The 25813-nt window shown below is 44.8% G+C and overlaps 2 protein-coding genes across 6 annotated transcripts in view; one reads left to right on the top strand and one right to left on the bottom strand.

The window, feature by feature from the left end:
* Positions 1-13383, bottom strand: part of LOC308311230 (serine/threonine-protein phosphatase 6 regulatory subunit 2-like) — a 30576-nt gene extending 17193 nt beyond the window's left edge. For 3 of the 5 annotated variants that reach the window (XM_080757871.1, XM_080757872.1, XM_080757874.1), the window contains exons 1-4: positions 12815-13383; positions 3725-3900; positions 2341-2613; positions 1305-1491 (exon numbers count right to left, since the gene is read on the bottom strand). In XM_080757871.1, coding sequence (XP_080613997.1) covers positions 1305-1491; positions 2341-2567 — 414 coding nt within the window. In that variant the 5' untranslated portion in view covers positions 2568-2613; positions 3725-3900; positions 12815-13383. Of the gene's footprint in view, positions 1-1304; positions 1492-2284; positions 2313-2340; positions 2614-3484; positions 3527-3724; positions 3901-12814 lie in introns of those variants that run through there. The other 2 variants (XM_080757873.1, XM_080757875.1) reach the window with 2 other exon arrangements.
* Positions 13384-16019: 2636 nt separating this feature from the next.
* On the top strand, positions 16020-24909 carry cbll1 (Cbl proto-oncogene-like 1, E3 ubiquitin protein ligase). Its single transcript, XM_080757765.1, has 8 exons — positions 16020-16069; positions 18194-18376; positions 19366-19472; positions 20091-20174; positions 20718-20791; positions 21466-21589; positions 21680-21881; positions 22532-24909. Exons 1-8 carry the CDS (start codon positions 16057-16059, stop codon positions 23473-23475), a joined length of 1731 nt encoding a protein of 576 aa, XP_080613891.1. The 5' UTR covers positions 16020-16056; the 3' UTR covers positions 23476-24909.
* Positions 24910-25813: the final 904 nt, after the last annotated feature.

The following is a 25813-nucleotide window of genomic DNA, read 5'->3' as shown; positions in this document are numbered from 1 at the left end:
CCCGCAAATCACATGTCACGAGTGTCACCAGTGAAATGCATGTTGGGACGGACACCGATTAATACTGGGACACCTGTTTCGACACCACACTGTCCGCTCCCTCCTCTACCACCTCCTTCGCCGTGCACTACACATGAGCTACATGCACGCTGAAAGCCTGGACACTGACAGCACAGGTTACAGCCCTGTGAAAGCCTGGACACTGACAGCAACAGGTTACAGCCCTGGACACTGACAGCGACGGGTTACAGCCCTGTGAAAGCCTGGACACTGACAGCGACAGGTTACAGCCCTGGACACTGACAGCGACGGGTTACAGCCCTGGACACTGACAGCGACAGGTTACAGCCCTGGACACTGACAGCGACAGGTTACAGCCCTGGACACTGACAGCGACAGGTTACAGCCCTGGACACTGACAGCGACAGGTTACAGCCCTGTGAAAGCCTGGACACTGACAGCGACAGGTTACAGCCCTGGACACTGACAGCGACGGGTTACAGCCCTGTGAAAGCCTGGACACTGACAGCGACAGGTTACAGCCCTGTGAAAGCCTGGACTTATGATTGTACTGCAGCATTTTCTTGCAAAATAAACTAGCCTACTAATTAGCCTACTTTTGTGCCCATCCCAACTTCCCAAGACCATCTGTAAACAACCCCCCCCCCCTATCAGTAATGTGATCTATTACCCACACTGAACATCATTTGCTGTTCATATATTCAGAACGGAGTAAGGACTAGTAAGACAAATTACAATACCCAGAATCTGGGCCACTCGTTCACTTACACTCCAGAGCATGGCAAATGATGGTGGAATTGGTGAATTGCCAAAATATGTGTCTCTTGTGGACTTCACACAACTTACATGGACGGGAACCCCTTTTGTTGTTTTAAGCATTATATGTTATACTTTAGCTATTGAAAAATAGCAGATATACAAGCTCATAGCGCGGCACTACGAGCTTGTAGGACGTAGGTCGTGGGGGGGGGGGGGTTCCGGCGAGCCGCCCCGCGTCCGAAACGGTTGATAGATTACAGAGTTATCTAACGGTCCCTCTACTGTACATTACTGTACTGTCACACCTGAAAGCATCATATATACCGTTAATATGTGCGTGTGTGTTTGTGTGTGCGTTAGGTTGCGCACATGTGGTGAAAAACAACCGTACTGTTTTCGTGCGCATACCAACCCACCCAGCCAGCCAGGCACCCACCCAGCCAGCTACCCCAGCCACACACATAGCTCCGTAAGGGAGTGGTTGCACCACTCAAAAACCACTCCGTCAGCGCGAGTTCCTTTACCTGTTCTGTCTTCCTGGCGATGAGGTTGCCAATGGTCTTGCTGAAGAAGCTGGCCAATAGGGGGTTGAGGGGCGGCTCCTGTTCCAGGAAGTGATAGAGCATCTCCAGCAGGGATTCGTCGCCCACCAGCTTGTCGTTGATGATGCTCACGTCCGACGTCAGGAGCTCACAGGCGATGTTGGGGAACCTGAGGATGTTTTACACACATTATACATCTAATCTAATCACAGGCCATGTTGGGGAACCTGAGGATGTTTTACACACATTATACATCTAATCTAATCACAGGCCATGTTGGGGAACCTGAGGATGTTTTACACACATTATACATCTAATCTAATCACAGGCCATGTTGGGGAACCTGAGGATGTTTTACACACATTATACATCTAATCTAATCACAGGCCATGTTGGGGAACCTGAGGATGTTTTACACACATTATACATCTAATCTAATCACAGGCCATGTTGGGGAACCTGAGGATGTTTACACACGTTATACATCTAATCTAATCACAGGCCATGTTGGGGAACCTTGGCCTTGGCCTTTCAAACGGGAAGCGAGGAACGCAGGCGCTGTCGCCTGGACAGGTCTCCTCCAGGTCTGCTCTAGAGGGGCGCGACAACGCAAGCGTAAAAAAAAGCTAAAGCTAAACCAAAACCAGGTCTGGTGAGTCGCGGGCGTGTGCACGAAACGAGCACCCGTGCAACAAAATTCACTTGACCACGCTCACGTAAATATGTACCCCCTCCCCAGAAAAGAGAAAATATATCACAAATGAATACTGAAACCAGATACAATCAGTCAGCACTCACCTGAAGAGGCTCCTCTCCTCCAGGCCCAGCTCAGGCTCTGTGGGGACTCACCTGAAGAGGCTCCTCTCCTCCAGGCCCAGCTCAGACTCCTCCTCACAGTGACTCACCTGAAGAGGCTCCTCTCCTCCAGGGCCAGGCCCAGGTCAGGCTCCGTGGTGACTCACCTGAAGCGGCTCCTCTCCTCCAGGCCCATGTCAGGCTCCTCCTCACAGTGACTCACCTGAAGCGGCTCCTCTCCTCCAGGCCCGGGTCCGGCTCCGTGGTGATCAGCGCCACCAGCTCCGCCATGCACTGCTCCTGGGACAGGAACAGCAGCAGGCGGCGGTTCTGGGCCTTGCACTCCTGCAGCACGTCGTCCTCCTCCATCAGCTCCCGCAGCGTCACGTCCTCGCGGTCCAGCAGCTGGTCGATGTGGGACGTGGTGTGGAGGTCGAACTTCCAGAACATGGTGGCGGTGACGGTGGGGGGGGCCGCCGGGACGCGGGGCTCAGCCCTGGTGGGGGGGGGGGGGGGTAGGGGAATGATTAATTAAATAAAAAACGACAACCTTCTTCTTTGTAATATGAAACTTTATATCAGTTGAACGTAGCACAAAATAACAACCTGGCCACTGCCATTGATTCACATAATAGACTGTCTGCCAAAGCCCGCTGGGTAGTGGGAAGTACCATAGAACACACCAATAGAGTGACAGAACCGTAAGTACCATAATAGTGCAAGGCAAAAAACTGAATATTTACAGCTTTGATTCACAAAAATCTGGCAGAGAAAAAGTCCCATGGTTTGTTGTTGAAGAGACACCTGAACACAGCCTCCACAGCATGTTGTAGTCCAAACAAACCGCCCCGTTCACTTGCATTGAACTCATTTTCCCAGAAGCCCTATAGCAGCCCAGAGCATGGCTAGATTTCGTGTTTCGTCACCATAACACGACGGCCTCGTCACCAGGACAAATCTGCTCTTTCTTTTTCATTATAAAAAAACGGCGAATTAAACACATCAAACAAATAGCGGGGAGCGCGTTTTACGCAGTAGAATAGCCAGTTTTATTTTTGTTTCCTTACAGACAGACAGACATTACACATTACAATTATTCAAAAGAGAGTAAATGTAGCAAATTAGGCTACTTTGATTACAAATGGTGTCATTGACACAGAACAGAAATGGAAGGCCAAGCCAGAATGCACATTGCATTAAGTCTTTACACATTATACGGAAATAGAGCAAATATAATAGAGAAGTTAAGTATTAATGTTGTATTTTATCAACCGGCCCCTTGCTATAAAGCACCAAAGTCTGACGTCAATATCGGTAGAGGGTTCTATGATCAGAGATCAGAGCTGGTCCTACGGGAGCCTACGTACCAGAGGGTGAAATGTGGGTATGTTCAGAGATCAGAGCTGGCCCTACGGTAGCCTACGTACCAGAGGGTGAAATGTGGGTATGTTCAGAGATCAGAGCTGGCCCTACGGTAGCCTACGTACCAGAGGGTGAAATGTGGGTATGTTCAGAGATCAGAGCTGGCCCTACGGTAGCCTACGTACCAGAGGGTGAAATGTGGGTATGTTCAGAGATCAGAGCTGGTCCTACGGTAGCCTACGTACCAGAGGGTGAAATGTGGGTATGTTCAGAGATCAGAGGCGGGCCGCGGGCAGGCAGGCATCGGTGTGTGTGCAGACGGCAGAGGGTGTGGCGAAGCCTGGCATTTATCAGCATGGGTCTCCTCCGAGGGCGCAGGGTTCGAGACGTGATGAGACCACTAGGGGGCGCTCACCATCACCTGGGAAACACACACACACACACACACACAAACACACATTGTCAAGATTTAAAATCATAGTATTTTGAATAGAATTCCATTTAGTAGTTTTAAAGTCATAGTATTTTGAATAAAATTCCATTTAGTTAAGTTTTAAAGTCATAGTATTTTGAATAAAATTCCATTTAGTTTTTAAAGTCATAGTATCTTTTTTTAATAGAATTCCATTTAGTTTGTCATATTTTAGTCACCTAATGTTTTTCTGTTTTAGTCGACTAAATCTGCAGTTGATTTTGTTGACAAAACATTGTTTTGATGAGCCTTGATGGCGTTTTACACTAGCATCTGAGTGTAACACATGGAACCAAATGGACCCTCTGTAACTCTGAGCGTAACACATGGAACCAAATGGACCCTTATGGGTATGTATGTAAACTCTTCATTTCCATTTTCCAGCCATTCAGTTGCAGTTTATTTATTTATTTATCCATCTATATATTTTAAGAATCTGGGTACCCCCCAAAATAATTTGGTGGCCCACACCCATAGAAGGGTGACAAATCATGACAATGAACACAATATATTGGGCTGATCAAATCAATAGAAAGAAGAAAATAAAGGCAGGATACAACACTATTTGTTTTGTTTTTCTTCTTATAAATGATTTGATCGGCCCAAAACATTGTGTTCATTGTCATGATTTGTCACGATCCGAGTTGGCTTTGTCCGCGGCGTAACCGTCTTTAAATAAATACGTTAAGAAATGCCTATGGGAAGAATGCATTGGGATTTATTTCCTGGGCCACTCGTCGTTCTGAAAGGGGGAGGGACTGCGACGCTCTATTGAAGACCTTGCGTAAGAACAGGGGTGAGTGAGTGTTGCCATGACAACAGATCCACAGTAAACACACACCACACACCTAGGAGGAAGAAAGAGGCTTGCTGTGATTAGTCACGGAGGTCGCGACCTCACAGTGCCCTCCTCCTGGGGGCAAACACAGGTATACGAGGAGGTCGCGATAGTGCCCGCCTCATAGTGACCTCATAGTGACCTCATAGTCCCCCCCCGCCTGGGAAAACACAGGTATACGAGACACAGGTTCTGACATAACAAATTTAGACCCGAGTTCTACAAAATGTTGTGACGGTTTTCTGAAAAACCTATGTTTCTGTGTCAGAGTGGTTCTCAAACTATTTCAGGTCAAGGAGCCCCAAAAATATATGTAATTGGCCCGCTGACCCCCATCTCAAAATATGTTGTTCCAGGGACCCCCGCCCCAGAAGCAAAGATTTGAGTTAAAAAACGTTCGCTCTGAAGAATATATATTCGGTGCCGCGCTATGAGCTTGTAGATCTGCTTTTTTTCAATAGCTAAAGTTTAAAATAATGTACTTCAGTAAGACAAATACAAACTGACAGAGTTACGCAAACTGCGTTCACTTAATGGGGCTTCAGTCCAATGGCGGCTCTCCTACAATGATCTTAAATCCCTTTATTTTAGATTGTTTTGTAGTAATAGTACAACGTAAACATTAAAGAGACTTTAGTTGTTATTGTACAATACTTTTAAAAGTTTGTCATGTTGCACACAATAGCTCTTATTGGCGCCGCCCTCGTTGAAAACAATGTATTATAATTTCCAACTCCAGCTTGTCCCTCTCCAGGCTGCATGAACAGCGCTCGGTTTCTGCCCCCTCAATGTCATAACTCTTCTGTTAGATGGCTCTGGTCAAACCCCGGTCAAACACATGTAGACTTCATTATGTTTCTGGCCATGGGGTGCACATTTCAAATTGTGCTACTGTTATCTACTACAAATAGCATTAACCCATTTTGGGCGGGAACCCCTTTTGGTGTTTTAAAACATGTTATAATTTAGCTATTGAAAAATAGCAGATCTACAAGCTCATACGAGCTTGTAGGTCTGCTATTTTTGAAAAATCGTTAAAATGTGGCGCAAATCATTGATTATATATATATATTTCAGAGCGAACATTTTTTAACTAAAGTATTTGCTTCTGAGGGGTCCCTCCCTGGAACTACATATTTAGAGATGTGGGTCTGTGGCCCAATAGAGATAATTCTGGGGGTCCGACCTTGACATGAAAAAGGTTGAGCACCACTGACATATAGAAACATGGGTTTTTCAGAAAGATGTTAGGATTTAGAAGCCTTTTTTTTTTTTTTTTAATCAAACTCAGTCCAAAATGGGTTAAGATCGAGTGACTGCAGTTTTTTTCCCCAGATGTGAACTGTCCCTTTAAACGATACAACCAGTTTTATCAATGACAAGCGACAACAGGGACAGAGCTTCTTTGTCCAGACTTGCCCCAGTCTGGCAGCCGTGGCTTTACAACAATACTATTAAACTGGCTCGACAGAGAGAAAGAAACGCTGATAACCCCGGCCGATGATTTATCCACACAGAACCGGAGTTTAAAAACACACACAGACGACGTATTGTTGTGGTGCGTTTTCGGACAACAGCAAACTAGTATGAACTGGATTAACCCATTCTGAACGGGAACCCATTTTGGTGTTGGCACCATGTCATGCTTTAGCTATTGAAAAATAGCAGATCTACAAGCTCATAGTGCGCCACCGAGTGGCGTGCTACGAGCTTGTAGGTCTGCTATTTTTGAAAAATCGAAGAGCGACTGACATTTTTAGAATCTGATCTCAGGTCAGAATGGGTTCATCAGACCAGTGTGTGTCCAGTGGAAACCTCGTATGAATCTGATCTCAGGTCAGAATGGGTTAAGATCTCTGTCTGTGTCCTTCTCGAGGACGAGGAATTACCGTACGTTGTTTTTTGTTGACACAATGGAAATATTCTATAGCACGTTAAGCATGCCCACATGTATAACATGCCATACAAAACAAGACAGAGCTGGCCTGGGCCGTGGCTCAGTGGTCCAGGCACCTTGGCTGGTATGTTGTCAGTCACCATGCAATAACAAGAAGAAAGGTGACAATAATTATATAACTAGCTTGTGCTACACAGTATGTAATGTGATCATGTCATAATATGATGTCCGTGTTCTACGGCTGCCGGCATGTAATGTGCAGGGATGCACCGAAAGGGAAATTCTTGGCCGAAACCGAATATAAGGATGGAAACAGTTGGCCGAAAACCGAATATGACAAAATAAATGGTTATGGCAAAACTTAACTTAAATAACAATCACTATTATGGGTCCATAAAACATTTATTCAGCTCTTTTGAATGCATTAATTGCATACACAGAAACCGAATAGGCCGAAAATGCATTTTTTGTTTTTAGTTTTCTGCCGAATGTTTTCTGCGGCCGAATATTCGGTGCATCACTAAATATGATGTCACAATATGTTTGTTTTGATACAGACAGTCATGGCGGCAAGACTAACTGTTCAGGAAAGGAGAAAAACAGATTTTATTTTTTTATCCAAAATGAGGTAATAGCACGGGCAGACTCTTCACATATTAGAGCATGTCTGAAATAAGTGTCAGAGCTGAAATCGACATGTAAATATGAAATAAATGCATAAACATGTAGCTAGCTAGGTGTAATTTTAGAGACCACAGAAGTGAAGCTTTTTCAAGCATGTTTTCTCAACTCGCTGTTTTTGCAAGACATCTCTATAAGCAATATATCCAAAACTGGTGAGTCAAACTGAACAACCAATCTGTCAATTTGAATGCTTTCACATGACGTGAAAAAACGGAAATTCAAAAGAATTCAATGGCAGTCCCTCAGTCCAATTTAGTCACATATAATGTCCGTGTTCTACGGCTGTTGCTGCCGACCCACCATCATGAAAAGTTAGGTTCGTTTATGTTAGTCAGTGATTGCCGTTTGTTGTTAGAACACACACACACACACACACACACACACACACACACACACAAAAAGTTACCATGTTGTCATCATCTCTTCCTCATTCATTTAGCAGGCAGCGCAAGAAGAGGATTTCATGAAAAAGATTATGTCTTCAAAATCCTGACAGTTTTCTGAAATAAACCTTACGATTCTGTATCAGTGGTGCTCACTATTTCATGTCAAGGACCCCAAAAATGTTATGTAATATGCCTCCCTCCGCCCCACATCTAAAAATATGTTGTTCCAGGGACCCCCCCAGAAGCAAAGATTTGAGTTAAAATGTTCACTCTGTAAAATATATTCAAGGATTTGAGGCCCATTTTCACGATTTCCCATTCTGGGCGGGAATCCCTTTTGGTATTTAAGCATTATGTTATACATTATGAAAAATAGCAGAACTACAAGCTGTGAATTAACTGTCAGAGTGTCAGTCAGTCAGTCAGTCAGTCAGTCTGTGAATTAACTTTCAGTGTGTGTCAGTCAGTCAGTCAGTCTGTGAATTAACTCTCAGAGTGTCAGTCAGTCAGTCTGTGAATTAACTTTCAGAGTGTCAGTCAGTCAGTCTGTGAATTAACTTTCAGAGTGTCAGTCAGTCAGTCAGTCAGTCTGTGAATTAACTTTCAGAGTGTCAGTCAGTCTGTCTGTGAATTAACAGTCCAAACACGCCTCAGACTCACAGACCTGTCCTTCATGGACGGAAGCAAACCAGTGTTGTTTTCGTCGACTAAAACTAGACTAAAATGTTAGGAAGGGACTATAGTGGACAAGAGATCCAGTACAAGTCATTTTACACTTGGTTGCATGTGCGACGCCTTGTGGGCTTGTAGATCGGCTATTTTTCAGTTGTCATTAGGCCCGTCTAAACACTTTTTTTTCGACTAAAATCAACTGTAGATTTTAGTCGACTAAAACTAGACTAACACTAAAACATTCACTAAAATGTGACTAAAACTAAATGAAAACTATTCAAGAGACTATGGGCTGTATTTTGCGTGTCTTAAGTACCAGGTCTTATTACCTAACTTGAGTAAACTAAAGACCTGGAGGCGTGATCAATGCTCTTTGGACACTCGGCCAAATGGCATTGATCACGCCTCCAGGTCTTTAGTTTACTCAAGTTAGGGAATAAGACCTGGTACTTAAGACACACAAAATACAGCCCTATATGACTAAAACAAAAAAATTGCTGCCAAAACACTGAAGCAAACTGAAGGAGGAAATCCAAGTCCTTCCGCTCGGTGACATCGTGCCCTGCCGTGGCGTGGCGTAGCGTAGCGTGCCACGCTCAGAGCGGGCGTCCATCTGGCATACATTTACAGTGTACACTGTAATCTGGCATACATTTACAGTGTACACACAGACACAAAAGTGCAATAATAACAATCCGTTAGAATACAAGCAAGGGTCGTCCCCTCGTGGCCCGCGGACGGACGGACAAACGGTCTGACAGGAAAGCAAAAGCCCCCCGAGTTCACCACCGAAATAGAACTGACCAGATGACGGCTCCACTGAACAGCCTACTACTGACCACTTAGAATGGAACAGCCTACTGACCACACAGAATACGATAGAACAGGGCTTCTACTGACCTCTTAGAGAATGTAATGGTGATGTTTTAGGGCCGACCAGAGCCATCTAATAGAAGAGGTATACGACATTGAGGGGGCAGAAACCGAGCGCTCGAGCGCTGTTCATGCAGCCTGAACTGAACTGAGACAAGCTGGAGTTGGAAATACATTGTTTTCAACGAGGGCGGCGCAAATAAGAGCTATTTTAAGCATGTGTGCAACATGACAACTGTTTTAAAGTATTGTACAGTAACAACTAAAGTCTCTGTCATTTCGTTTTTTAATTTATTTTGTACGATTACTACAAAACAATTTAAAATAAAGGGATTTAAGATTAAAGCTGGGCTGTTGCCCTGATGAGTCCAATGCATTTCTGCATATACTTCCGGTCCAGGACTTGTCCCAGTTGGTTGTCCCTCATTCTCAATAGAAGTCTACGTAGGAGAGTCGCCATTGGACTGAAGCCCCATGAAGTGAACACAGTTTGCGTAACTCTGTCTACATCCTAAGGCTCTGGGGCCGACCGGCTGAAGAAATCATGACATTTCTTTCTGATGACCATTCATGTTTCTGGCAGATGCTTCAAAACTTGTATTCTATTGCTAGTTTGCTCACTTCAAATACTCTTTCATCTTAAAATAACTGACTGCAGGTGGTTTAACCTTTTTCATAATCAAGGCTAATTAATTATGTATTTGTCATTTGAGCCACGGACCACCGTTTGATGACATTTAGCCTCTCAGACCCATTTGAGCCACGGACCACCGTTTGATGGCATTTAGCCTCTCAGAACCATTTGAGCCACGGACCACCATTTGATGACAGACCCATCTCTCAGACCCAAAACTAAAGAATATTTTGTTATCGTTGGATATCATCTAATTGTGTAGACTTCTTGTAAATTAACAGTAAAGGGCCTTTCAAACGTGATGCGATATAACATGGTGCATTTATATAGCGCCTTTATCCAAGGCGCTTTACGTAGATTGTGCATTACATTCACCCATTCACACACGCATTCATACACCGATGGCAGCAGAAACCAAACCATACAAGGCAGGCACCAACCTGCACATCAGGAGCAATTAGGGGTTCAGAGTCTTGCTCAAGGACACTTCGACACTAACTCTGGGGGAGCCCGGGTTCGAACAGGCCATACCATCCAGCCCCTCTACCCCTGAGCCACCGCCGAATAAGGACGGAATCATTATGCAGAGGTTTTACGTTGTCAACTATTCCCTTCACCTCCACCTGCCACATTGATTAATTCGATTGATTGAATACTTTATTAACAGTTTGCAGAATCATTTGTGGTGGTCTTTATATATGCATGTTGTTGCTGTCGGGCGGAGAACCCCTCATAAATCATTGCTGTTGAACGTTTACGTGTGTGTGTGTGTGTGTGTGTGTGTGTGTGTGTGTGTGTGTGTGTGTGTGTGTGTTGGTTAAAAGATATATTGAACCAATAAAAAATGTAAAAGTGCTTGGGACAAAACCTCTCAACACCATTGGACCCTCAAACTGTCTGCTAAAGCAGCCAACTCCACCACGTCTCCTCCTCTCAAACTGTCTGCTATAAAACAGCTAACTCCACCACCTCTCCCCCTCTCAAACTGTCTGCTAAAGCAACTAACTCCACCACATCTCCTCCTCTCAAACTGTCTGCTAGAGCAGCTAACTACACAAGCTCTCCCCCTCTCAAACTGTCTGCTATAAAAACAGCTAACTCCACCCCCTATTCCCTCTCAAACTGTCTGCTAAAGCAGCTAACTCCTCACAATACAGACGATGAGGCAGCTAGTATTGCTTTGTTTTAAATCTTTAAAAAACAATCACACCTGTGTGAAGTGAGGGGCGCTCTTATCATGGTACATCATCTCATTCCGGAATGTGTGTGTTTACACAAACACTCAAAATTGTCCATTCATTGTCGATAGCATTTAATGTTTGTGTTGGGACAAATGTTGGGTTACACTTACACACACCAAAAGCTGCACATAAATAGGCCCTCAAAAATATAAGGTTTTCTTCATTTCCTACATTTTGTTTGAGTTAGGTGGTTGATTTTACAACATAAATTGGGGGTCCCAGAGATAGAAATGCCATTAAATGGGGGGGTCCGTAGCCAAATGCATGTCAAACTGGGGAGTCCTTGAAATTAAACGGGTTGAGAATCACTGCTATAGAGCCATACAAATCTTCTCTTGACTTATGGGGGGGGGGGGGGGGTCCCTGGAGGGGTCTGCGGGCTAATTAGTGTCAATTTGGGGGTCCTTGACATGACATGAATGTTTGTGAAGCAGTGATATAAATGTAAAGTGATATGTCGTGCTCGTGCAGTGCACATCAACTGGCCTGTGGTGGTGGTGTGGTGAGAGAGCAGAGCTCAGCTCAGATTTCTGTTTACCTCGACTTCCAATCCCAGCGCTAACATTAAGCACAACATTAACAGTATATATATATATATTGCACATATTCAATCACACATTTCTGACGACCACACTTTCAAACAAGCCTTTCAAACGTCAGTATAACTCATTCGCCAGGACTAGAAGGTAGTAGTTTATTGTCTTCAGTAGTAACAATGTAGTTACATTTTTTTTGGCCTCAACCAACTTTGTAATCCTCTCTAGTATTCACTTAGTCTGAAGAACCAGATTCATTCGTTTAACAACAACATGAATGGATCATCATAACTGGGGTTAAGTTACGAGTAGAAAACAGCCCACAACAACAAGTCAATAGTTAATCTCATTGCTTTGTCTGTTGGTTAAAGTTAGCCGACATTAGCTCCCAGTTACAGTTGGTTAGTTTGAACTAAATGGCCACTGCACTGCAGCCACAATCAGTTAAGTTCCTCCTTTTCTCAACTTGCTACCAGAACTAGCTGACAGACATACAGTTAGCATGTCATGCTAACAACCATCAGTGGGGTTCTCGGCTAGTGTGTGGGGGGGTCCGGGGACCACCTAACCGGTGGTCCTTGGCTTGAAAGGGGGGTTCCAGTCAGGCCAGAGAAGAGTTGGTAGCCAAACGGACCCCTTGTTAGATCAAATGGACCCGTGCACTGTTGCTAAACATCCTGCATTACTTAATGTACAAGAAGTACACACGATTAGAGAATGTAGAAGAGTTGTTATTTTGATCAACGTTTTGCCTGTAATGGTACCAACATCAATACAGCATGGATTGGAATTGTTGACGAAAATCGTATTATCGAACAACAAAATAATCTTTAAGTCTCGGGTTCTCTGAGTCTCTGAGAGGCTAAATGTCATCATTTAGTGTCTCAAATGCACGAATAAATAAATAAATGGACCTTGACATGAGAAGGTATAGTAGACTAGTTAAGCAGACAGACAGACAGTCATCCAACTCTCTCTCTCTCTCTCTCTCTCACACACACACACACACACAGAAAGCTAAAAGAAAGAGTTGAACTTTGATGATGCAGCAGCACTCAGAGAGAGACAGAGACATGTCCTTCTGAACAACACAACAACTTACCTTTGATTCAAAGAGTTGTCTCTCCTCTGGTTCTTTATAATGTATGGGCTATGGAGCTCAAACAACAACACAACACACAGCAGCTAAACCAAACTAGCTAACTTCCATTAGCTTCAACAACAACAACAACAACAGCTGAAGTGTGTTTGTTGGTTTGTTGTGAAGAAGGAAGGAAGGAGTCTGGACTGCGACAGACAGACAGACACACAGACAGCAGGGCTAAAGTTAGCCGTTAGCTGAACTTAGCTACCGTTGTGTGTGTGTGCGGGTGTGTGTCTGTGTGTGTGTGTGTGTGTGTGTGTGTGTGTGTGTTGTCTCTCTCTCCTCCTGGCCGTTTATATAAAGTCTTGTCAAACTAAGTGTTGTGTCGCATTAAAACATTAACAGCTCCAATAATGGCCTCTCTTCACTCCCAGATAGATTCTTCTTTAGGCTACTTCTTCTTTAGACACCGAACCGAACGAAGTCGAGTTGAAAAACAACACGAAGCTAAGTTTGTAGCATTCACACACAGTCAGTCACACACAGAGGAGAAAAAAAACCCAGGAAAAACTCAGTCATATTTTTTGCTGAATCAAAATGGCGACGATGGGGGTGACGAGGACGCGCCGCGCGGAAGAATACCGCTTTGGTTCCTGGGGCCCGCGGGCACGCGCGTTGACTTTCAGAGAGTGGAGTGGAGAGAGAGAGAGAGTGTGTGTGTGTGTGTGTGTGTGTGTGTGTGTGTGTGTGTGTGTGTGTGTGTGTGTGTGTGTGTGTGTGAGAGAGAGAGAGAGACAGAGACAGAGAGTGGCTGAGCACAGACAGTGGTTCACAAACTTTTTCATGTCAAGGACCACCACATTGACACATATATAACTATATAGCCACTAGCCTATGCGGACCCCCATTTGAAAAGATATGCCAGAGAAGATTCTTACGGCTCTGACTAGCAGTGATTCGCAACCATTTTAATTTCCAGGACCCCCAGTTTGACATGCATTAGGCAGCACAGACCCCCATTTAATGGCATTTATATCTCTGGGAGCCAAATTTATAATGTAAAATCACTGTCAATTTAACTCTGAGAGTGTACAAATGGACCTGTTACGCTGTTTAAGGGTCCATTTGGTTAAATTAATTTGTACATTGATCGATGAATTTTATTAACAGATTGGAGACTTACAGTACAGTACACACAACTCAAAACAAAACTGTTAACTGTGGACGACACCATAAAGCATTGCAGTACACTTAATTGTTTACGAGGGCCCACCATGTGCAATTCATCATAACAATTAATTACAGATGTATACAAATATACTCTGTTATGTATAGCAAAAAATACAGGAAATCATCATAGAGGAGGTTAAAAAGGAAAGAAACAAACATATACTGTAAATACAGTGAGGGGAAAAAGGGGTGGGTGGGGAAACTCTCAGAGTTACAGACCCATTTCGTGTCAAACTACTGTTAATCTGTCAATAAAGGCAAAAAGGCCCAAAAAATATCGAACTCACACTGTTATTACTGAACTGAGAGTACAGTAAACAAACTTAACTCTGCGGCCAGAGGGATACCATGTTAAGCTTTATCCCTGGTCCAGAAAAGGTTGAGAACTAACATCTGCAGGCCTACTCCTACAAACCAGGTCAAACTGTTATCGTATATGTTACCGCTGTAAAACCAGGTCTAAACCAGGTCAAACTGTTATCCTATACGTATATGTTACCGCTGTAATAACCTCTTCTAAACCAGGTGAAACTGTTATCCTACGTATATGTTACAGCTGTAATAACCTCTTCTAAACCAGGTCAAACTGTTATCCTATATGTTACAGCTGTAATAACCTCTTCTAAACCAGGTCAAACTGTTATCCTATATGTTACCGCTGTAATAACCTCTTCTAAACCAGGTCAAACTGTTATCCTATATATGTTACCGCTGTAATAACCTCTTCTAAACCAGGTCAAACTGTTATCCTATATATGTTACCGCTGTAATAACCTCTTCTAAACCAGGTCAAACTGTTATCCTATATGTTACAGCTGTAATAACCTCTTCTAAACCAGGTCAAACTGTTATCCTATATGTTACAGCTGTAATAACCTCTTCTAAACCAGGTCAAACTGTTATCCTATATGTTACAGCTGTAATAACCTCTTCTAAACCAGGTCAAACTGTTATCCTATATGTTATACCGCTGTAATAACCTTATTCATAGTAAGACGCCTGAGGGCAAGAAGCGACCTGGGTGACAGCAGACTGCTGGGCGAGCGCTGGCGCTTTGGCATGGGGGGGGTGATACATTAATTTCCGGGCCTGTTAAGAACTCTAGTTCGCCGGCTGTCCCGGGCGCAGCCACACTAATACATTTGGGGCGGGCCCGTCTAGAGTTTCAATGGACAGGTATCAGTCAAAAGGGAGACATCGAAGATGAAGGATGGATGGGGAAGGATCAACATTATGGAATGTCAGAACGGGTCAGCTCCATGTATGGAGATCTAAGGGTTTGAGGTTTGAGGTCAGATGTAGGTAGAGTTGCTGGCCAATATTGATGACATCAGGGATCTCCACGGTCCACCCCTCACTCCTGATGATGTCACGTCACGTGATGTCACGTACTCCATCCCTGATGATGTCACGTGATGTCACGTGTTCCATCCCTGATGATGTCAAGTGATGTCATGTGTCCAACAAACCAACACACTGACGGCCGGGAAATGCACGATTCCATCGTTAACTGCGACCTTTGGTCACATTCTATTGCTCCACGTACTGTGTTGTTGTTTTTAACAGAAAGTTGAACATCCTTTTTGTGAATGTCATTTGAGTATGAATTAATGTACTGGTATATAATGTCACTGTTTATTATTATAATTAAATAGTGAAAGGCGGTTAAGGTGGGCACATTAAAATATATAGGCTACTCTAAGGTGGGCACCCACTGTCGTTAGGGGAACCTTCCGCCACTGCCCCCCACCACCGCCCACCCCTTTTCCCCTTACTCACTGTATAATGCAAACTGTCTGTCAATCAATCAATCAATCAATCAATCAATCAATCAATCAATCAATCAATCAATCAATCAATCAATCAAAAGTGCGGTAGTGCCAGCTAGTCGCCCTGACAACCAACCAGCCAATCACAGAATCAGCAGCAGCCCAGCCCCCCCCGGCCTATGGGACCTCAGACTCTCCCATAGCCCCCCCTCTCTTCCCTATCCCACAATGCATTGCGTTCGTTCGTAACGTTAATGGATCATGGACCAAAATGGTAAGTTAGCCGTTAGCATAATAATACATACTAATATTTTATTTTAACAGCGGTATGATTCTTTAACAAGCTCAGCGACGTTATGACACGTATAATAATTCATATTAAACACGTTGTATTAACAGTAAAACTGTCGTCCACACACACAGTCAGCAACCAACCTGTTAGCAGGTTTAGCTAGCCTGTGCTAACACACACACACACACACACACACATAGCAGCGCTATAGAACTAACTGTTCTTTATTCAGAACACATTTGTGGGGTCCGGGGACCCCCAGGGGTCCTTGAGGGACTTTCAGGGGGTCCCCGGCTAAATTACAGTTTGGAACCAAATGGACACCTTTGGGTCTGGAACTCTGAGAGTGTACAAATGGAATCAAATAGACACTGACGGGTCCATTTGTACACTCTCAGAGTTACATAACATATTGATTTTACATTATAAATCGGGGGTCCCAGAGATAGAAAAGACTGGGGGGGTCCGTAGACTAATGCATGTCAAACGGGGGGGGGGGGGGTCCTTGAAATGAAACGGGTTGAGAATCACTGCTAGAGCCGTAAACATCTTCTCTTATATGGAGGTCCCTGGCATATATTTGTCAAATGGGGGTCCGCGGCCGGCGCGGGGCTAATTAGTGTCAATTTGGGGGTCCTTGACATGAAAAAGTTTGGGAACCACAACCACTGCTTTACGTTACCTTGTTAACGCTAGATAAAGTTGTCATTTCCACGCCTTGCCTCTGTGTTTGAGGAGGCGCATACACAGTTACATTTATTTAATATTTATAGATTGCTTATTGATATTAATGATATAAAAAAGGACCTATAACGAGCAGCAATTAAGCAACGTTACTGCGATTAGTTGAATTGCATTATTTATTAGGGGGATATTTTATGTTTATTTTTATCTTTTGATGAATGGAAAATGGAGAACTTTTACGTAAACAAGTCTTAGCGCCTTTTCTGGTTTTCCTTGAACTACTAACTACCCCGTGATTCTACAGTCAATGAATCAATCAATCAATTTGACTCAGAGCATGTAGTGTAGAAATGTAAATGTGAGTCTCTTAAAGTTGTGCCCCACCCTGTCTGTCTGTCTGGCACTGAAGTTTCTTTGGCTATATAAAAGTGTCTATGTGTAGTACGTCTCTAAATGTTTTGATGAATTGAACAAGGTGGACCCTCTTGTAAACAAGTGTAATGCTTTCTTGGGTCGTCCACTCACAGTTAACAGTCTTTGTATTGAGTTACGTGCTTGAAATGTACTGTAATTCTGAAAACTGGTAATAAATATTTCAATCAATCAATGTCAGCTGAACTTGAAAAAAAGCTGTGACTGAGGTCATAAGTACCTGGTCCAAAGGGGTTAAGGGCCTTAACCCTGTCATTTGAGAGCACCATTTGATGACATGTAGCCTCTCAGACCCAAAGCGTTCAGGCCGCAGACAATATTCCATGCTGTATCTAGAGTTGCAATACCCTCCAATGGAGTCCCCATTCATCCAATTTGCGTTTGCGATCTGCTTGTATTAAACAACGTTAAACTCACCAACATTGCAGCTCTAGGCCAAGCTTGAATTATCCTCTTTCAATCTGCTAAGCTAGTAAGCTTTTGTTACATAAAAATCCACCGTAGACATGTTATGAGCTACTTTCTGTCAAGAAATTCACTGCTAAGTGTTGAAGTTTGGAAGCACTCGTCGAAGTCACTGAACAGCCATGCGTACCACCTGTTTCGAATTTGCACATAATGCAGGAGGCAGCAGTGTGACCCGTTAATTAAAACGAGTGCAGGTCAACTTAGTTTTTGTTTCCTACATTTGGTTTTTAATTATTATTATTACAAAACATTTTCCCAAAAAAGCTAACCTTTTGTGAAATTTTTATTAAAAAAAAACTCCAATGATTTTTCCCCCCTCTCCAGTAATGTCTTGTAGAAATGAAAGACAAATCTTAAGAAATTCCATGAATTAGAACACATATTTAAGAAGTAGTGAAAATTGTAGATCTGCTATTTTCACTAGTTTGGGTCACGGGGCTGAACAGTTTGGGAACCACTGACTACTAATTTAAAACACTGTACTAAAAGAACGTCTTTTCTTTTCTCTCCCCTCCTCCGCAGACAATGACCTCCAGGGAAGCGACGGCTCTGGGAGTCTGGGCGGGCCAGACGTCCGCAGACGCATCCCCATCAAGCTCATCTCTAAACAGCCTCTGAGGAAACCTCCCACCAGACCCCCCAGATCCACCAGCAGCCGGCCCTTCAAACCGCCGCCCGGGGACGAGGGAACGCTTGCATTTAAAGGTCTTTAAAATAAATACTTTTTGAAATGTCTATGAGGAAAATGAACGGGGAATCATTTCCTGGGTCGTCGTAGGGGGCGGGACTGAGACGCTCTATAGGCCTATTTAACAATATGTTACGCTCCCGTTGTGTGTGTGTGTGTGTGTGTGTGTGTGTGTGTGTGTGTGTGTGTGTGTGAGTGAGAGAGAGTGAGAGAGAGCTTGTAGATGGGCTATTTTTAATATTTGATTGTTTGTTGTTTATTTATTTTCGTGTCCTGGACATTTCACAATTTCATGTACAGCATGTTTACATTACATAAATCATTACATTACAGCCCAGACTTATACAGAGTACTCTGTCTTCTTTCCCAAGCTTGACAAATAAAATCAGCCACAACAAAAGTCCCTTTCTGGCAAAACACATCTCCATGTTTTCATAGTCACTTAAATCTAGGAAATCCCCACAGATAGAAGACATCTTATTAACCAAAATATCCCTGCCTTATGTCATCATATTTAGAGCAATAACATTTCACCAAGTTCACAGAACAAGCAATATCTCTCTTCTTCAGGAGTGGCATTAAACCAGTGCTAATGGTAATGTTCCTGACCGTATTATTTGTGCACAGAGAGAGCGTTGTCTTTTGTTTAAATTATACTTCACATAAGGTTCTACGGTGTATATGTCCTTTATAAGGCAGTAGGTTTGCAACTTAGGTCTATACCATAAGTCCCTACCATAAGTGCTTTTGTTTGAAATGTACCCTGATTCTACGTAATGTGAATAAAATGTTCAATCAATCAGATAAATATTGTCTACTGCCATCGGTCAATACCCATATGTGGCCGATACATCGGGTGCGTTCCTATTCTTGAATGATACAGAATGGAATAATCTAAGACCCTCTATATTTGTGATGTCAGTGGAGTGTGTGTGCTTCAGGTCGTGCGTTACTCAACGTATACTTTCAGCGTTAACTCGTCCAACATTTCTTTTCTGTTTCACAGAGAACTTTGTATTTAAGAAGGAGGAGAAATTCGACTGTGGCGCCAAGGCCGGTGACGTCTTTGGGAGTCAGAGGAGGTTCCCCCAGCAGCTGTTCTGGGACTATAAGGTGCATTTCACTCCCCTCTTCGTCCTTCTCCTTAAATCCTGAAACTTTTATTTTTTTATTCTTTATTTACCCAGGGTAGTAGCTGAGCACAGGTGCTCATTTTCAGCAACGCCCTGCACATAGAGACAGACACACACACACACACACACACACACACATTAAAACCTGGGAGCTGACCAGTACAACCTCAGTCATATACTGTTGGCCACTAAGCAGCTCCAGGGGGAGCAGTTGGGGGATCAGTACCTTGCTCAAGGGCACTTCAGCGGCGTTGAAATAACGGGACAGATCTTGTGGACTTCGCATAATGCATATCGAAGGTCTTGCGAGACGTGGCCTAAATAGTAAACACGACAGCAGTGATTACGCACATTCGGACATCGACGTTATTTGAAGTCCTTAAAGACGAGCACGTGTTTTGCGCAGCTCAACCGACTTCGCCACAGAACGAGACATCCTCGCTTCAGAGATGTCATTTATTAATATGACTTTGTGGGACAGCTTTCCATTGTTCTATTTTTGTTATATCCTCCCACTATATTTGAATAATCTGTAAAATGAGCATAAAATAGATTCTAAGACCAACGACGTTAACTATGTTGTTCTTTCTTCCAACAGTTGAATCTGATCGGCGAGAAGGACGACATTCCAGTTCACTTCTGTGACAAATGTGGTCTTCCAATTCACATCTACGGACGGATGGTACGTACCGTACTGCTCTGCATTAACCCATTTTGGGTTAGCATTATGCTATGCTTTAGCTATTGAAAAATAGCAGATCTACAAGCTCGCAGTGCGGTTACCGAGTGCTGCGCTGCGAGCTTATAGATCTGCTATTTTTTGAAAAATCGTGAAAATGTGTCGCAAATCTTTCACAGTGAACGTTTTTACCTCAAATCTTTGTTTCTGGGGGGGGGGGGGGGGGGGGTGTCCCTGGAACAACATATTTTCAGGTGGGGGTACGCAGCCAAATGCAGATAATTCTGGGGGTCCTTGACATGGAAAAGATTGAGCACCACTGATATAGAAGCTATTTTCAGCAAGTGTAAAATCAGCCATTCGACAGCATCAAGGCCCGCTTTTAGTCGACTAAAATCTTATGATATTTCGTCGACTAAAACGCTAAAACATTCCAGGTGACTAAAACTAAATTAAGTTTCATTCCAAAGACTGACTTGACTAAAAATAGAAATTTTCTGCCAATAACAACACTGCTGCTATGAGTAGTATGGTGTGTCTCCTCAGATCCCGTGTAAGCACGTGTTCTGCTACGAGTGCGCCCTGAATCACGAGAAGAAGGGAGACAAGATGTGTCCCGGGTAAGCTGCTGCTCACACGCTAAAGTTACGCAGATAGCAGATCTACAGGCTCGCGATGCTCTCGTCTCGTGGAGAACGTGAGCTTGTAGATTGGCTATCCTTTATTTCAGTGGGTTTTCAACCAGTGGCCCTTAAGGAGGTTCCAGGTGGTCCCCAAATGATGGACAGTTGGTAGCCAAATGGACCCTTATAGATCTTTAACTCCTGAGAACGTAGCATATGCAAATGGACCTCATTTTACGCTCTCAAGAGTTACATTATTGTTAAATATCTGTCTACACAATTAGCGAATGTAGAAGAATTGTTTTATTTTATTTTATCAACTGACGGAGAATTTCCATCTTACTACCGTGTTTGCTATATAGCACTCACTGAAGTTAAGTTGACATTTAGTAACCAATTATATTAACTAGATTTACTATTCTTTTCATATAACGATATTGCTGTTCATTGTATCATTATTTTCTCTTGGTTCTCTTCCGAAAAGTCAGGGTCCAATACATAGATAACGATGCATTCTTGCTGACTCCCACTCGACTCTCTCACCATTGTCTGTCTGTTCTCCCTTTCCTCAGTTCCTCTCCCTTCCTCTCTCTCCCTCCCTATCCCCCTCTCTCTCTCTCTCTGGTTGAACTAAATGGGTTATTTAATGGTGAACATTTCCTGTCCACCAGGCTCACCATGTACAACTGCACCGACCCGGTGCAGCGCATCGAGCAGAGTCTGCGCGGGGCGCTGTACATGTGCAGCATCGTTCCGGGATGCAAGCGCACCTACCTGTCCCAAAGAGACCTACAGGTACACCCTAATATAATACACCTTGTCCCCCAACAAGACCTACGGGAAAACGACTACGTAGTGATTTGTTGTCGAACCTCACCTTTGCAGGCCCACGTCAACCACCGCCACCTGAGAGCGGCCAAGTCGTCGGGAGGCCCCGGAGGTGGCGGGGGCCCCCGGGGGGAGCCCGGCCTCCACCTGCCCCCGGGGGCCTCCTCCGAGGTGCCCGAGCGCTTCCGTGTGCCCCCTCCCCACCTCAACCCCAACAAGAACCACGGGCACCTCCCAGCGCCGCTCAAGCACGGAGGAGGTAATTATGAAACTAACGTTTTAGTGTAAAGCAGGACAACGATATGCACATGCACATCCCAGTTTCAGAATACTGTGCTGGATCCAAAAAAATGACTAAATGAAGAAAAAAGTGGAATGTCCGCACACGATATAATTCTGCCCCCCCGTCTTTTTTATTTCAACCTATAAATACAACAACGCTTCGCCCCTCCGGGCTTTCTCAAGTTACATGGGTATGGCCTTGAAAACCTTAAATAGGTGGAACATAACTGCCTGGGTGTCGTCATTCAATCAATTGATAAGCCATATAGGCTGTATGTGAAGATCCACTCCAGAGCAATACAAATACATCAATTAAGGGGCCATACACTCACGAACAATAGGTTTAAAATACAATACAATGATACACCAAATGTTTTAGTGTTCATATTTAGTCTCTGTGACACATCTAGGGGCCGCAATCTGCATTCAAGAAGCTTTGTCATTGGTTAAAAAACAAACGAAAAAAAAAACTTCGGAAATGACTAATCAGGAAGTAGTCAGGCAAATCGACCAATGACAAAAGTATTTTGGTCTAAATGTTCTGTTACTCCTTTTTCTTTTGGATTCTGTAACCTTATAGGTGGTTGTACTGTTTAAGTAACTTAACCCCCTCCCCCCCCCCCCCAGGTGGAGGTCACGGTGACCCGTACGGCCAGCCGCCGCCCCCCGGGCCCCACGACGCCCCGCCCCCCTCCTCGGAGACGTTCCGCATCTCCACGGTGACCACGCGTCAACACAGCAACCTGATCACTGTGCCCATCCAGGACGACTCCGCCTCCTCCTCCACGGCCCCGCCTCCCCGCGGCGGCCCAGGGGGTGGGGGTGAGCCCCCCAGCGGCCCCGGCGGGGGCCCCCCCCAGGGCCCCCCGGGGTCCCAGCAGCAGCAGCCCCCTCCTCCCCCTCCCCACCACCATCCCGGGGTCGGGGAGTACCCCGGCCAGCCGCCCGGCCAGGGCGTGCCGCCCCACTCTCACCACATGATGGCGCCGCCCCCTCCGCAGCAGCACTACGGGCCCCCGCCGCCCCCCCCTCCCCCCATCAGCCACCCCGGCATGCAGCACGGGCCCCCCCCTCCGCAGGGCCAGGGCCCTCAGACGGGGCCCCACATGGTGTACGGCCAGGGGGGCCCGCCGCCCGGGGGGCCCATGTCCTCGGCCCTCGCCCCGCCCAACACCCCTCCCCCGGGGCACATCATGGGCCAGATGCCCCCCTACATGAACCACCCGCCCCCCCCGCCGGGGCCCCCCCACGGGCCCCCCCAGGGCCCGCAGCAGCAGCACGGCGGGCCCCCCAACGCGGGGGGCCCCCACCAGCCCCCGCCCCACCACTACAACCCCAACGCCATGCAGCAGTTCTCCGAGGAGGGGGGCCAGGGCACCCTCAGCCCCCCCTTCAGCGGGCAGCCCCCCGGGGGAGGGCTCAGCCCCGGGATGGGGTGGCCCGCCCCCAGGGGGCCCCCGCAGCATCCGGGGCCCCCGCGGATGCAGGGCCCCCCGCCTGGGCCCCCGCAGGGCCAAATGCCCGGCCCCCACCATCCCGATCAGTCCCGCTACAGGCCGTATTACCAGTAAACCCCCCCCTCCCCCCACGGTTCCCCCATACCACTCGTCTGTATAATGTGATAGTGAACCTCAGGGTCGCAGTGGGACATTTTGATAAGTTACGCCAAATTCCAAGACCCACCCCAGCATGGTGGTGGTACGGTGACATTGGTGACCTGATGAAATATGTTTTCATAATCAAGGCCTATTATTTATCATGTGAGCCACGGAACCACCATCTGATGACATTTAGCCTCTCAGACACCGAAACTAAAGGATATTTTGTTATCTTTTGATATCATCTAATTGTGTTAGACTTCTATGTAAATTAACATGAGATGTTTAACCCTTACGGGTCCATTATACACTCAAGAATTAAATAAAAGGGTCCATTTAGTTACCAACTCTCTGCATCATTTAGCATGGGGACCACCAGGAACTCCCTCAAGGACCACTGGTTGAAAACACTCGTTCTCAGTTCTCGTTCCCCTTTTTGGTGTTTTAAAGCATATTGTTATACTTTAGCTATTGAAAAATAGCAGATCTACAAGCTCATAGGTCTGCTATTTCAGAAAAATCCTGAGAATGTGGCGCAAATCTTTGAATATATATTCTTTCAGAGCGATTGTTTTTAACTAAAATCTTTGCCTCTGAGAGGTTCCTGGAACAACATATGTTAAGATGGGGGGTCGGTAGCCAATTACATGGGGTCCTTGACATGAAAGATTGAGCACCACTGATACAGATTTTTTTTTGGAAAATTGTCATCATTTAGAAGACTTCTTTTTATTCCTAAATGGGTTAAAGACCTCCATGTGAGTTTGTGTGAGGTTCACGAGACAGTCACATATTTCAGCAGGTCACCAACTTCACCGTAACCCCACCATGCTGGAGTGGCCGAGCTTTGGGGTGTTGGAATGTGGCCTCTAGTCAGATGTGTACGAGGTGCACGGTGGAGTTAACCTGACGCCGCCAGACCGCGGCAGTACCGAGTTCACATGAAGTTCCTCCTGCCTGCATCTGTTCAGGGATCTCTCAGGCAGAAACGATGAACCCGGAAGCAGTGGAAAACAAAAATCTGATATCTCCATAATAATTTAGAGTTGTAGTCCTGTTAGGTTGTGTTTTATATTTGTGCAGTGGCAGCGCTTCAATATGTCATAAGTCTCGCGTTGATCGCGCCTCATATCGCTCCGGATAGAATTGGACCGGAGTCTGCCTGAGAGATCCCAGACTCACCCTGTTGTTCAGCAGGGGGAGTGGTTTCACCAGGCTACAGTGGAGTCTCTCGTACTGAACCTGCATTGATGAGTAGGATATATAAACTTGGCAAATGAGCAGAATTGTCCTTTTCTTTTTTTTTATAGCTTAATGTGTGTATAATTATCAATTTATGTCACCCGATTTCACGCATATTATGTACATTTAAGACGTTAAGTTTGGCTCAATAAATTTTTAAAGATTCCCATCTGATCATCTGTGTTTGATATGAGGGTTCACTAGGATCATTTAGGTTTTCGGCTGTCTTTTGGGGTTTGTGATCCAAGGCATGGGTTCTCAACGTTTTTGGCTGGGGACCCCTGGAAATGCTTTGGTCAACGGTGCATTTATATAGCGCCTTAATTCAAGGCGCTTTACATAGATTGTGCATTCCATTCACACACATTCATACACAGATGGTGGAGGAAACCATGCAAGGCACCAACCTGCACATCAGGAGCAATTAGGGGTTCAGAGTCTTGCTCAAGGACACTTCGACACTAACTCTGGGGGAGCCCACAGGGTTCGAACTTGCAACCTTGCGGTTACCATCCGGCCACTCTACCGCCGCCTCTTTGGCCATGTCTCGCGACCCCCTCCATCACCAATAGAAACAATACAACAAATAAATACTGAAACCAGATATAATCATTAAGGAAAATCACCCACATTATGTGGAGCAAACCTTTTTTTTTTTAACTTTATTTCAGAAAGTTGAAAATTGTTCGTTTTGTTAAATGTTTTGTAAAATAATCCAACATTTCTGTAAAATTGTACAAAAGTGCATAGTAGTACAAAGAGCAGATTAAATATGACCATGATAGCATGATGACTGTATCCAGTGATAGGTTTTCAATCTAATGAGTCCCAGGATGCAGGGATGGTCTTTTAGAAATGAGTCCCGGGGACATTTTATGAGTCCCACTTCAACCACGTTAGGAGTCATATTTTTGCAATTATTTTTTACAAATTGCAGCATTTAACTCCCATTTAATTTAATGGTTATAATGGTTATATTCATGTAGAAAACGGAAGAAGACATGATTATTATAACTAAAGCTAGCAAAATAAACTAACAGTACAGTAGTGCATCCTGTGGATGCACTGA

This window comes from Protomyctophum bolini (genome assembly GCF_963924005.1).
Source record: "Protomyctophum bolini genome assembly, chromosome: 23".
In the NCBI taxonomy this organism is placed as follows: Eukaryota; Metazoa; Chordata; class Actinopteri; order Myctophiformes; family Myctophidae; genus Protomyctophum; species Protomyctophum bolini.
This window is presented reverse-complemented; position numbering and strand designations above follow the sequence as displayed.

Bases quoted from the DNA above. Each gene is read 5' to 3' on its own strand.
- cbll1 (XM_080757765.1), top strand. The intron at 18,377-19,365 runs GTCTTTAAAATA...TCTGTTTCACAG, and splicing joins GGGAACGCTTGCATTTAAAG to AGAACTTTGTATTTAAGAAG. The intron at 21,590-21,679 runs GTACACCCTAAT...TCACCTTTGCAG, and splicing joins TGTCCCAAAGAGACCTACAG to GCCCACGTCAACCACCGCCA.